A 13,857-nucleotide genomic window follows, 5' to 3' on the forward strand; every position below is an offset into this window, starting at 1 on the left:
AAACATAAGGACAGTTGAGTTTGAAAGCAGCTTCTTACTGGAGATTTTTTGCTCTGCAACCTGCTCCTGGATTGGGTTTAGTTCCAGGAAGCCTTCTCATTCACATTTGACTTTAGAATTCACCTTGATAATTTTTAGAAAATGTTGTATGACCCACACGAGAATTCCTGAGAAAGAATTAAATTGATAGATAACATTCTCCCAACCTTCTCCCTTTTGAGTGTCTTAATGAAAGCAAGTCAAATGATGAATTTGTCTCATCAGTTTTTTTTGCATTTTCAGGCAGGTAAAGTGAGGAAGCATGTAACTGAACAGGAAAAAACTGAAGAGGGATTAGGTCCTAATATAAAAAGCATTGTTACCATGTTGATGCTGATGCTGTTGATGATGTTTGCAGTCCACTGTACCTGGGTCACAAGCAATGCCTACTCCAGCCCAAGTGTGGTCCTGGCCTCTTACAATCATGACGGGTAAGAAGACAACTTGACTACAAGAGGATTTTATACCTACCCTTTTTTCCTGTCTCAAAAGATAGAATTCAAAGATGTTTGTGAAGCTCTGCATTTGAATCTGCTGTGCTTTTCTTGTGACCTTTCCCCTGCCCGTCCCCTTTGGTAGAAGTAGGTAATAATCATTGTATTTCATGCTCTTTTCCAAAATATCTTTGCATATATAACATACACATTAGTCTTTCTCAAAGTGTTGTGCTTGGACACAGCATCATCATTACCAGGAAATCCTTTAGAAATGTAAATTCTTGACCCCACCTCAGTGTGTGAATGAGAAACCTGGGGGTGAGACTCAGTGATCTGTGGTTTAATAAGCCCCCCTGGTGATTCTGATACAGCTACAGTTTAAGAACAGCTGGTTTATGTACTGCAACCCCGCATTCCCACTCCAGCTTCTGCTTCACTTGGGTGCTCATTAGACTTGCCCAGTATCAGGCTCCACCCCAGAACTACTAAACCAGAATTTGCTTTTTTACAAGATGGCCTGGTGGTTTGTATGCATATTAAAGTCTAAGAAGCACTAGTCTAGCTCTCCATTGATTTTTTTTTTTTCCTCCCTACCATGGAGGCTTTTAACTACCATCCTTAAAATATGAAATTACTTAGTGGCCTGGCACCTCAAGGTTTTAAGTTACCATCTTCACACTTCCAAGATATCATTTAAAAGAATATTGTGATTGTTTTCAGCACCAGGAATATCTTAGATGATTTTAGAGAAGCTTACTTTTGGCTGAGGCAAAATACAGATGAACATGCCCGAGTGATGTCTTGGTGGGATTATGGCTATCAAATAGCTGGGATGGCTAATAGAACTACTTTGGTGGATAATAACACCTGGAATAACAGCCACATAGCACTGGTAAGAATTTGATCAACAAAAGATCAAAAGTTACAAACCTTTATTCACTACTTAGCAATCAGACTTCACTTGTGATTAAGTAGGAAAAATGTGGGTGAAAGTACTCTTTGCTTGCTGAATTTTGAACATACTTCTCTACATATTTATTCAATAAAGTGAGTTCAAGGTATGCTTATTTTGTTTTTAAGAATAGAATTTATTTAAGTATCATTCAGAATTGTAGGCTGTTTGCTGGAGAATAGGCAAAATCTGAAACTTAAAATATTATATTTGTCTTGTATTTTCCATTTCATAAGTTAAGAAAAGTATTTGCAAATATGTAAAACAAATGCACTGTGTTTTATGGGCATGCAAATTATGTTCGCTCTAGCTATTAAATAACTAATTTACGTTAATTAAAGTAATCACCTCTCTGTTCTTTAAAGATTTTAAATAGATAACTGGGCGTTAGCCAAATGAATTCTCTTTGTATTAGTGTTGTAACTAATCATTAGATGTTTAGTAAACTGAAGAGAAGAATATATTTGTGCTAGCTAGATGGATGGTCATCCTCGGCCTGAGGTTATGAGAAGTTCTACTTCTTTTAAGCTTGCCTGCTTTCATATTAAAATGTTAATTTCATGAGACCTAATTATTAGCAAAATATTAGAGCATGTATTTCTGATTTTGACATTTCTGCTATAATTGGTTGTAGTAAGTGAGGTGCTTATAAATCTCAGTAAATCTGTTGAATTCATAGCAAATCATTTTTATAAAAAAGTCCATGTAAATCAAACTCTTGAGATGCATTCCATCTTAAAGTAAAAATGTACGTCCATTTTTATTTTTAGTGTATTTTGGGACTAAGTACACCCATTCTCATTTTTTATTCTGTAGGTGGGAAAAGCCATGTCTTCAAATGAAACAGCAGCCTATAAAATCATGAGGAGTCTGGATGTAGATTATGTTTTGGTTATTTTTGGAGGGGTTATTGGGTATTCTGGTGATGATATCAACAAATTTCTCTGGATGGTTAGGATAGCTGAAGGGGAACATCCAAAAGACATTCGGGTAAGAAACTAGGTCGTTCTCGGTGTGTGAAAGACAGCTCCCAGTAGCCCTCTTACCTTGTTAATTGCATTGTGTTTGTTTTCATTATCCTATCCCCCAAATTAGTTCTTCAGTCTGACTTTACTGTTTATTAAAGATACCACAAGCATTTTCCCAGGTTTAAAACTTTGGAAACTCATACCTGGTACTTCCATTCTCCCCTACAAAGCAATCCCTTGTCAGAATTCTTGCCTTTACTCCTTACAGCCTGTCACTTCTGCCCTTTCCTTCCATTTTCATTGCTTCCACTCTGGCATTGACCCCTATGCTCGTAAACCTGAAATAGGACAGTAGCCTTGAACTTGCTATCTTTGCCTTAGTCTTGTTCCCTCTCCCAGTCTAACATGACGTTGATCATGTAACTTCCCAGCTTTTTTTTTTTTTTTTTTTTTAAGCCTTCATTAGTTTAAGGAAAGGGGCCTTGAAACCAGACAGACATGAGTTGGAACTAAACCCTGCCACTGCCAGCTTGGTGCTATGGGCAAGTTGTTTTTCAGCCAGTCAGCATTATATGCTTTGAGCACTAGGTCTTGTTCTAGGTTCTAGTGTTGTAATTGTGATTACGGCTGTTTCAGTTGATCTCTAACAGATGCCAGGAATAATTCATTTGTACTGCTGTTATGAGAATTTATAGTAACATAGATGAAACCTCAGCCTAGTGGCTGGTTTGAAATAATCATAATGATGATTGAAATAATGAAGCAGTGGTATGAAATCCAAACGCTTTAGCTCAGAATGCACAACCCCTTAATACTTCACTTTCCTTTGCTGGCCTCTTGTCCTTCTATCACCTTTTTCTACTCTGTCGATCTACTCTAGCCCGTGAAACTTGCCTCGTGGTTTCTTTCCTTGGCTCATCTGACACACGTGTTTATACAGTTTTCTTCTTGGAGTACCTTCCCTACCACAGATTAGTCCCCTCTCCAGAAGCCCTTCTCTGGTGCATTATCAGATCACATCCAGCCTGGTTTGTAGGTAGATTCTGTTGTATCTCTCCCACTCAGCTGTGAGCTCAGAGAGGTTGGGCACCCAGCACTGTGGTTTACGTGGTGAAGGCACAAAAGATGAGAGTAAGATTCACTGCTGATCCAGAATAAAAGAACCTTTTGGGAAAATGTATGAATGTGTTTTATGTGACAGGGATGAAGTCGAGTAAAGCCCCAGATTTCTTGTTTAAGTGTAAATGCTGTGACATTTCCCCTTAACTACGATTAATAAACAGTATTACCTTGTGTTAAATTGGTCTTAATTTAATCCTCCTAGTATATAATTTTCATTTGTGCATTTGCTTTAGCAGTGTTAAAACTGACGTGGTAGATCCAGATATATGCTTTGAACCATTTATATAGAGAAAAATCCTAAATTCCTATGCTTTGTGAATAGGTAATTTACACATTCACATGGTTCAAAAAATAAAATATAAAGGGATATACAGTAAAAGTTTACACCCCCCACCCCAAGAAAAGGAAAAGAAAAAAGTCCATGGTAGTCTCTTACTATTTTCTTATGATTCTTATTGAAGCAGATAACTAGTAGCAAAATATACACCTTGTTCTTGCTTTTTTTACTTCACAATATATTATGGAGATCTTATGGGGATGCTTCTTCATTCCTTTTTTTTTATATCTGCATAGTGTCTTCCATTGTGTGTGTGCACCATGATTTATTTAACCTGTCCCTGTTAATGGACATTTAGGTTGATTGCAGTTTTTTAATCTCATAAACAGTGGTGCGATAAATAACTTTCTACACTCATCATTTTGCCCATGTATAAGTATCTCTGTAGGATAAATTCCTAGATGAGGAATTTCTATCGATGGTGTCAGATTAGCCCTCTTAGAGGTTAATTCATAAATTTGATGAACTCCCAATAAAAATTCCTACAGAAGTTTTCTAAACATTCCCCTCTGAACTAAAGAACTGATTTTAAAAGTTCATATGGAAAAATAAAGAACAAATTTAGTTGGCCTACCTGATATTAAATCATGGTATTGGTACCTTTTTTTTTCCTTAAATTATTGAGGTTTTATTATAACATGGTTTAAAATCTGGTAGAATTAATAAATAATCGCCCTCCCTCACTCTAACAGACTATTGTTCTTTTTCTCTGTGTTTTGGATACTCTTGTTTATTTCCTATAAATGATTTCTATACTGAGCTTTAAAAAACACCCATGATAGTTTTGTGGGTTTTTTAAGAGACGACATTAAATTTATAAATTCGTCTTCTGATACTATATTTTTTTGAGATGTAACTAAATATGGCTTTATGAAGATACCCTCAAAAGTTAGTTCTTATGGGGAAATGAAAAGGGGAACCTGTAGCTTTGAATTGGTTACATTAAACTGACACAAACTTCTGGATTCTTTCCTGTAGGAAAGTGACTATTTCACCCCACAAGGAGAATTCCGTGTAGACAAAGCAGGATCCCCTACTTTGTTGAATTGCCTTATGTATAAAATGTCGTACTACAGATTTGGAGAAATGCAGGTTAGTTACATCAATTTTTCTATAATCTTTATTCAAACGAATATTAAGTAGCCTTGTTTGACTCTAAAAAACAGGATAATGATGTTTTGGTTGCGCTGTAAAGAAAAATGTGCTCATCTAAAGATTCTTTTCTCTATTAAATTTAATTTCTGAAACTTGTATGTAAAAAACGAGGAAATATTTTTTAGATCAAAGATTTCCTTCCAAAATTGTTAATTAACATAGGCTCAAATCCATTCTTTGTTTGCCATCTCACTTTTCAACTTCATGTTTTTGGAAGACCAGGGAGAGGTCTTCCAGCTGGGAAGCAGTGTGATCTTAAGTAGTTTAACTTCACTGCCTAGTTGGGGAAAGCCTGAAATTAAAGAGATGAATTATTTAGTCACTTCATATATTCACTGTTTCCCTGTTCTCCATTACCACAGAGAGCTAGGACTCTCTGGGTCAGAGTTTCCCCAGAAAATTGGAATGATATGGTACAAAAGATTAAGAGTCGACAAAAATGAGTGAATGGGCAAAGAGGCATCGTGGCAAAAAGAACAGATAATGGACTGTCACAACACCTGGGTTCCAGATCTGGCTCTGTCAGGTCACATAACCCTTGGACAAGTCACATTCTCTCTGGACTTGTTTTTTTCCTTGTCTGTGTATAATGGGGGTTGGACTGATGGCTTCTATGATTCTTCATAGCTCTCAGATTGTGTGACTGTCATACCAAGTTACACCTTCATACTAAGGTCACATCAATGGCAGAGGAAAAATTGCTTGTTTAATTTTATTCAAATACCAGGGATCGAGATAATGTTTCAGCATTATTCGCTTGGAATTACTCTACAGGTGGCTCTGAAAAAACAGACAAAAATTTTACTACCAGATTTACGTTTTTGTTTGTGTTTTCTTTGAAGGCCACTGCCTGGTCTCTAAACTCATGCTAAGAAAGAAGCAACTTAAGCCATAATAATTAGCTACCTCAGAAAATGGGTGAAAGATTAGTTTCTCTGTTCACTAATGAGAGCATTGAAGGACTTTTTTTTTTCTGTCACGTTTATCAAGAGCTCCAAGCCATGCCTGTAGCATGCATTCATTTTGATGCCTTTCCCTGCTCGAGAATAATATGTTTAAGACATGAGGTATATAACTTTGCTCTTGTATAGATGTGCAATAACAAGTTATTCTCGCACTGGAGGAGATTTGGTTTTTGGATTTATATTTAAGTTGAATTCATTTAAGTTCTGTGTGGCAACATATAAACTTAGTCTGAGAATTTCTTAAAATCTTCTCCCGTCCCTCCATTTTTTCCTCCTTTCATTCTTGGTTAATCTTCCCATGGTTTGGCTTGTCTGACTTCCTTTGTAGTTCCCAATTTCAGGTTGGTTAGCATCACTGCTTTACTTGTGCATTGATTTAACAAGTAATGCTGGTAAGATAGAGCCACACTGAATAAGGTAAAGTCATCATGCAGCTTACATCCTGTTGGAGGATATAGGTAATTTTAAAGATAAATAAAAACCTTAGCAACAAACACTATAGAGTAAAAGAATAAGGAATCAATGGAGGAGACTTCGCAACCATCAATCTCAAGAAAATATTTTCCTGAAGGGATGGTATTTGGGCTGAGACCAAAGGATAGAAAGGGGACCAGCCATGCAAAATCACTGAATGAAGAACTTTGAGGTTGAAAGAGTAGATAGTATAGTGCAAGGCCCTGGGGCAGAAAAGCAGGCCCTTCTGTGTGTTTTCTCTGAATACCTATAAGAAGGGCTTTAATGGATTTTATCTTGCTATTGGTTTTTTTATGCCTGTGGGCTGTTCATCCACTCTACGGGTTCATTTAGTTTCTCTCTTGCAGAGTTTTTCCTATCTGGTTAGCAACATATAAGAACTGTTACAATATATTGCTCTGATTGTGTTTTCCTAGTTTAAAAGGAGAAAGTTTTACTCTGCTGCTAACATTTACTACCTTCTAATATTGCAAGCTTTCCAATATGGTTAACATCCAATACTAATGTCACTTTTGCAGCTGGATTTCCGTACACCCCCAGGTTTTGATCGAACACGTAATGCTGAGATTGGAAACAAGGACATTAAATTCAAGCATTTGGAGGAGGCCTTTACATCAGAGCACTGGCTTGTAAGGATATATAAAGTGAAAGCACCCGATAACAGGGAGACACTAGACCACAAACCTCGAGTAACCAACATTTTCCCAAAACAGAAGTATTTGTCAAAGAAGGTGGGTGCCAAATGAAGTCATGTTTATGAAAGAGTAACTCCATATATACACTAGTATGTATAAAAGGGATAACTAATAAGAACCTGCTGTATAAAAAAAATAAATAAAATTCAAATAAAAGAGAAAAAAAGGGTAACTCAAGATTGGTTGGTTTGACTGATAAATAATTACTGAAAATTGCGAATAAATTTTCATTTGCCAGATGAATAAAGACCAAGGCTTATATACAAAGTAGATATAAAGCCAACCTGCTGAGGGCAGTCCTTGCAAACTCAGCACTTCAGGTACCCCAAGCAGCAACTGTTCTGGATAGTTCTCGATAGGGAAGAGTGGTTATCAGTGAACCAAGCTAAGATTTTCCAGAGGCATTCTGGGTTTAGCTTGTGCCACTCCCATTAGTACGACTTGTTTGTAAAGTGAGATGTGGCTGTGGCTTCTGAACCTTTGTGAAAGTAAAAATGCCAAACAAGTAATAACAGTTGTGATTCGTTCATCATCTTTTGGTCAAAGCAAATTTATATAGCATTTTCATGTTCCGTTCTAGTACGACGTTACTGTATTATTCATTGAATAAAAAATAAACTTGAGTTGGTTTGAGTCTTGAATGAAAAAAAATCATTTATCTTAAGATAATTATTTTTAAATGTAATTGTCATGACAAAGCTTGTAGGTAGAATTATGATGATGAGACTATTGGCAGTCCTTTTGTAATAAATAATAAGATATGAAGTCTTTTACTGGAGGTCATTATGGCTCACTTAAGCCAAATAGATCTAATCTTTGCTATAAAAGCTACTGAAAAATGAGTATTTATATGGTTGGCCCTCTGTGGGAGATGGAAAATAATGAGCAGTTAGAAGAAATATTAAGATTGTATTTTAAGGTACTACCCTTATAATACTAATTGTTATTAGACTGATCTCAGTCTTAAATCTTGAAAGATACTTAGGTGTACATTGCTCAGATCAGTTATTTTAAATCATTGAAGGAATTGTCTTATCCCTTTGTATTACTTAAAATATACTACAAATATATTCAGAATACAGATCATTTCAATTTGTACTATAAAGTGCTGAATATTAACTGTATGGTAGAAACTTTAACTGAATACTTTCTGTGCCAGGAATAGGTTACCATATCTAGACTAACGTATTTAAATAAGTCAGAGCTGGCACTCACTGTGTCGTCATATCAAGTGATCTGGTGTCTCATAGGCACGTGGTAGGAGAAACTGATGAGTCACATCAGTGCAGAAGTCAGAACAAATGCTGACAGTCTGAAGGCAGTCACTCCTAAGACATCTCAGCCCAGTTATGAAAACAAGGCATTGAACTTGCTGTATAACTGTTGATAGTGAAGTTTCTTAATCTGACCTCTTTGTCTTCTCATCATTTCCCCCAAATAAGTGAATGGATAAATAAAAATCCATCTGTCTTGTATGCCGAAAACATATTCTATTAGCCAACAACCTGGATCTAGTATTTCTGGTTTCCATGGCTTTATACTCAGTTTTGTAGTAGCAGGAATGCTTTTTATTTGTTTTGCTTTCCTCTCTCCAGCCCAGTTTTTATTTTGGGGGTTGAAGGGGGTGTGAGTGAGTACAGCAGCCACTTCTTGCCACTGCCAAGCTGACATGGCTGAGGCACTGGGAATTGTAGTCCAGGGCTGCATGGCTCACCTGCTCCTAGAGAGAAAACACCCTGAGGACCTAGATACATACGTGCAGAGACCTGGGGCATTTTACAGGATCTCACAGAAAAGGTTTCAAGTTAGAAGTAATGTAGGTGATGATGATAAAGAAACCAACTCCTTGGCCTGGTTTGAATTTTTACAAATTGTGTCCTCTGAAATTCTTTACTTTTTGCCCTAATAAAATAAGTTAATAATAAGGTAACATATATTGTGGGCAAGTTAGCAGTAGCTAATTTTTGTGACCTTAAGAAGGATTGCATTCTGCCTTGTATTTTTGTCACTGTTAGAAAAAAATTATAAATTGTTTTAAACTGAACATCATAATATATGTACACGACATAGCATTTGCCAGAGTTTCTGAAACCTCCAGAAGTTGTATTTAAATGTGAGAATTGAATTGAGGGGTCAATCTCCTGAGTCTTGACCTGCTGCTAACCCAGTGCTTTGATGATGCCTTAAAGTACTAATTTCCAAGAAATTTGCTTTTTTCAGTATCTATGAATATGTCAGATTGTCAGATCCATGTCCTATATTGATTTATCTTTGTGAGACTCTAAAATAGCAAACATTTTTGCAGTAATTTCTATCACCACATTTGTAGTAATTTATTTCTTACACCACAGACATCAGTTGACAGTATTTTAAGTGGAATCCTGAAGTGTTAAGAAAAATGAAAAATATCTTAGTTTTTTAAAGATCTGTGATGCTCAAGGAATGTTATGGGTTTTTTTTTCTTGGTGTTTGGGTTTTGTTTTAATATTTAAGTGCTTATTTTCCTACCTAAATTGGAGAATGTGCCAAGTAACTTTATTTCTCTTTATTTTTGTAGATAGGTATAATCATCCTCCTTTTTTACAGATAAGAAAATCGGGGCTCCAAAAGTTACTAAGTTAATTTGTATTTCTGACACAGCTAATTCTTGGAAACTAAACTAGGAGCACCATTAACATTTTCTGAATCCTTAGTCTAGTTATATATTCTATCATGCCTGGAAATGTGAGTAATTATTACACCTGAGCATTTAGTGGTTGAGAGGGGAGGTGGGGATTCATTCACTTGATGGTGAGGAATGTATGACAGGCATTTGAGGACTGCTGTGGTCGTCCTTCATCTTAAAGGTGAGGACCTAGTCCAGTTCATCTTGGATCTCAGCATCCTTGGCATAGAGCAGTTCATGGTGCTCATTGACTGTTTCAAGGAGTCCAGCCCTAGGAAGATCTGAGGGATTATAAAGACAGTCTTCATCATTCTGCAGTAAACCATGTGTGTATCTGTAGTTTTAATCCGTAGGAAACCTGCACTAACACCATGTGTTCTGTTTTCTTTTTAGACTGCGAAAAGGAAGCGTGGCTACATTAAGAATAAACTAGTTTTTAAGAAAGGCAAGAAAATATCTAAGAAGACTGTTTAAATATACTGTTCTGGTTCCTAACTTGCAGCAGATGTCCTTGTGAGAACCGGTCTTTGCCTTTAGCTCATGTCATGTTTCACAGCGACGGAGGGTACAGAACCATCGCTGGAACCATCACTGGTCCAGGTTAATGTACAAAACTTTCTGGCAATGCCTGATTTAAAAAATAAAATTGGCTTACTGAGAACAGCTGTTTTTGATTTGTAATGTGAAGCAAGACAGAGCACTGCTGTAAATGTCTAACAGCAGATTTTTTTTTTACTGGTACATGTTATCCTTCAAATCTGAGAATTTGGACTAATGGCACCAAAGAACCCTCTAATTTGGTCCCTGGCACATGCATACTTGTCAATGTTTTTATTCTTTTACAAGATTTTATTTGAATTACCCAGATAGCAATACGTAAAATACGAATGACAAAATGTGATGCAAGCTTCTTGAACCAGTAAACTAGTACGGTCTGAGAAAGAGGTATTAGAAAAATAATTATACTTCCTTGACCTATATTTATTTTCATGTTTCTCCAGTGCAAAGAATGTTTCATCAAATGTACATTTTCTATTGCTTACTGTTTGCTCTGAGAAGAAGCTGCTGTTTCAAAGATGGACCTGTAACTAATCGATTCAAAGTTTTTTTTTTTTTATGTTGAAACATTATTGCTGCTGTTAGCAGTTGTTTTCACCAGGTACTTACAGAGCAGATCTCATACGTTGTTCATTCAAGGGCTAAATTTATATCCTTTGGAAATCATGGCAACTGCACAGGATGTTGCTAATTACCAGGATTGGGTTTGGTATCTTAGTCCTGAGGTTAGCATTTTGTTTACATGCAAAAGATTAAGGAAGAAACCCTTAAAGTGGACAGGTAGCCAAAGTTCATTTTGTGTGATTCTTCAAAATGACAAAGGATTTGTAAAGTTCGCCTGGATTTCTCTCATTTTTATAACAGTTTCATCCATCACAGTGATTTTGTCCTCTGCTCCATATTTTGTTAGTCCCTTAGGCATTTGATGAAACACTCTTTAATGCTATATGCATTTTCTTATTTTTATTAAAAATGTGACAATTGTCCAAAAAAATGCACTAAAATATAAATGGAGATTGAACATGTTCACTTTCCGTCTCATAGGCAACTTTATATAGACTTGAAAATTTTCTCCTGTTTAGTAAAAGTGAAAGAGAAAGGGTTTTTCCTGCCACAGGATATCTTTTTTTTATATAAACAAGTATAATTTACACCACTGCTTTTGGTGGAAAAGTGCAGAATAGTATGTAACTTTTATGAAGAAAAGTGTAATTTACAGTATTCATTGAGAATGTTACTGCTGATTTTCTTTTCCAAAGTGTAGAATATTCTTTGATTTATAGAATCCATTTTTGACCCAGATGATGGTTCTTTTACATACCAATAAAATGGTTGAACCTTTTCACAATAAAAGTGTAACTAAATCTGGATTTCTGATACCTTGTCATTTGGAGGATTTTATTTTACTTTGTTGCTTTAAAATTCAGTGCAGAGAAGTTGTTGACTGTAGGGAAAATAAAGTTAATTCAAATTTTGTGTTAAGTGTTATCTTTTATACATCTTTTATTTTTGAAAGGACTAACAGTATTGACACATACTTCCTTCTTGTTCACTTTTACAAAGGTTTTAGAGAACACGTGTAGGAAAAGTGCTAGATTAGTTCAACTTAGGTCTAAGGTCTAAGTTGAACTAATCTATTATTTATTTTGCCTTCCTTTCCACCCCAGAGTGAAAATTTCATTTTGACTTTTTATGGGTGAGTGAGGGGAAGACACCTAGCCAAATAAGAATTTAATCTCCATGTAAATGAGGCTAGGACTCTAACAAAAAAGCCCTGCTCTGTAAGTTCCGATATTTAATCAGCCAAGTCTTGTATAATTTTCTCATTAAGAGCAGGAATGATCTCTCACCTTTTCCAGTTTTAGGGAACCCCATTTTGGTTCAGTGGATTGCCTCAGCAAAAACTATATTGTAACCACACTTGAGATTTTATTGTAACAGAAAAGTGAAATTATAGACAGTAAAACAGCTTTTATTTTTATTCCACATCTTAGAATTGAACAAGCTGAGTGCTTTGTAGTATAAATAAGGCAGTGAGGCAGCAAGTCCAAAGATAAAGTTTATTTTTCAAACTTAACGTCCTTATCTACTTACTTGAGTTTGCATTTGTAGAGTTTTAACTTCGAGTCCCCAGGCCACGACCAAAAGGCCAGAGAACTAGATGGTATAAAAGCAGCCTATAGGGTATTATCGTTTCCATAGCTTAAGGTCATAAGATTATGAAATCTGGAGCCTCTGCACACTTTTTTAAAATGGTAGTAAAATATATAACATAAAATTTACCATCTTAACCATTTTAAAGATGTACAGTTCAGTAGTGTTGAGCACATTCACATTGTTGTGCAACCCTCTCCGAATTTCCTCCTTTGGAATGGGTGCTGCTGGATGTGGGTGCTGTCAGACCCCCTGCCTTGTTACCCAGGCCTCACTGAGGTAGGTGGAGTCATGAATGAATGTAGAAACAGCTCTCTGTTAGAAATGGCAGGTGTCTGAAATGAAAAAGTAATCCTTCTTTTGGTGTGAGGTGTGACACCAGGAAGACAAAAATGTACATCTTAGCAAATTACCACAAGACAAGCAACTTCGTAACCACAACTCAGATCAAGAGAACAACACTGCCAGGACTCCAGAAGCTTCCTCATGCTCCCACTTGGTCACTGGCCTGTCCTACTTGCCCCTCTAGGAGGTAATCAGTCTCCTAGGTTTTACAGTAATTTCTGTTTCTAAACATATTTAATTGTACATGTTCTTTGAACAATAAAATGGAACCAAAGTATGTATTTTTTTATATAGCTGCTTTTGCTTAGTTTTTATGAAATTCCAAATGTTGCATGCAGCTGTAGATTTATTTTCATTGAGGTATATAGTATTCCTGTGTGTGTGTATCTCTCACACACACACCATTCTATTGATAGATATTTGTGTTGTTTCCAGTTGGAGGATATTACAGTTAAGGCTATAGGAATTTTCTTTTACAACTCACATGGAGCTTACATGCACACATTTTAGTCGGTATTTACCTAATAAAGTAGAATTGCTGGGTAGGGTATGAAGGTTCTTGTTACTCCCACATCCTAATCAGCCCTTGTCAGGCTTTTTAATGTTGCCTTTATGGTGGGTGAATGATGGTTTTCCATTGTGGTTTAGTTTGCCATTTCCAGGTTGCTAATGAGGGTCATTTGGCAATCCCCTTTTTATAAGGATTTGGTTTTTCTTTTTTTTTAAATTGTATTAGTAGGAGTTGTTTACGTATCCTGTATATAACCTCTTCATCATTTGTGTTGCAGACTGCCTAGGAATTTATTATTTTAATGTTGTATTTTTCAGTCTTCCATGTGACTGTAGCTTTCTGTGTACCCTGTTTAATATTTTCCTAATCTGCGGTGTGAAGATAGTCTCTTGTATTCTCTTCCAGGAAATATTGTTTTATCTTTATTTTATTTTATTTATTTTTTTGCGGTACGTGGGCCTCTCACTGTTGTGGCCTCTC

General features: G+C 36.1%; 1 protein-coding gene across 1 annotated transcript in view; it reads left to right on the top strand.

Moving 5' to 3' along the window:
* Positions 1–11,849, top strand: part of STT3B (STT3 oligosaccharyltransferase complex catalytic subunit B) — a 97,901-nt gene extending 86,052 nt beyond the window's left edge. Inside the window, exons 11-16 of the mRNA XM_067753585.1 lie at positions 283–470; positions 1,197–1,368; positions 2,245–2,418; positions 4,834–4,947; positions 6,968–7,180; positions 10,203–11,849. Coding sequence (XP_067609686.1) covers positions 283–470; positions 1,197–1,368; positions 2,245–2,418; positions 4,834–4,947; positions 6,968–7,180; positions 10,203–10,283 — 942 coding nt within the window. The 3' untranslated portion in view covers positions 10,284–11,849. The remainder of the gene's footprint in view (positions 1–282; positions 471–1,196; positions 1,369–2,244; positions 2,419–4,833; positions 4,948–6,967; positions 7,181–10,202) is intronic.
* The last annotated feature ends 2,008 nt before the right edge of the window (positions 11,850–13,857 follow it).

This window comes from Pseudorca crassidens, chromosome 10, assembly GCF_039906515.1.
Source record: "Pseudorca crassidens isolate mPseCra1 chromosome 10, mPseCra1.hap1, whole genome shotgun sequence".
Lineage (NCBI taxonomy): Eukaryota > Metazoa > Chordata > Mammalia > Artiodactyla > Delphinidae > Pseudorca > Pseudorca crassidens.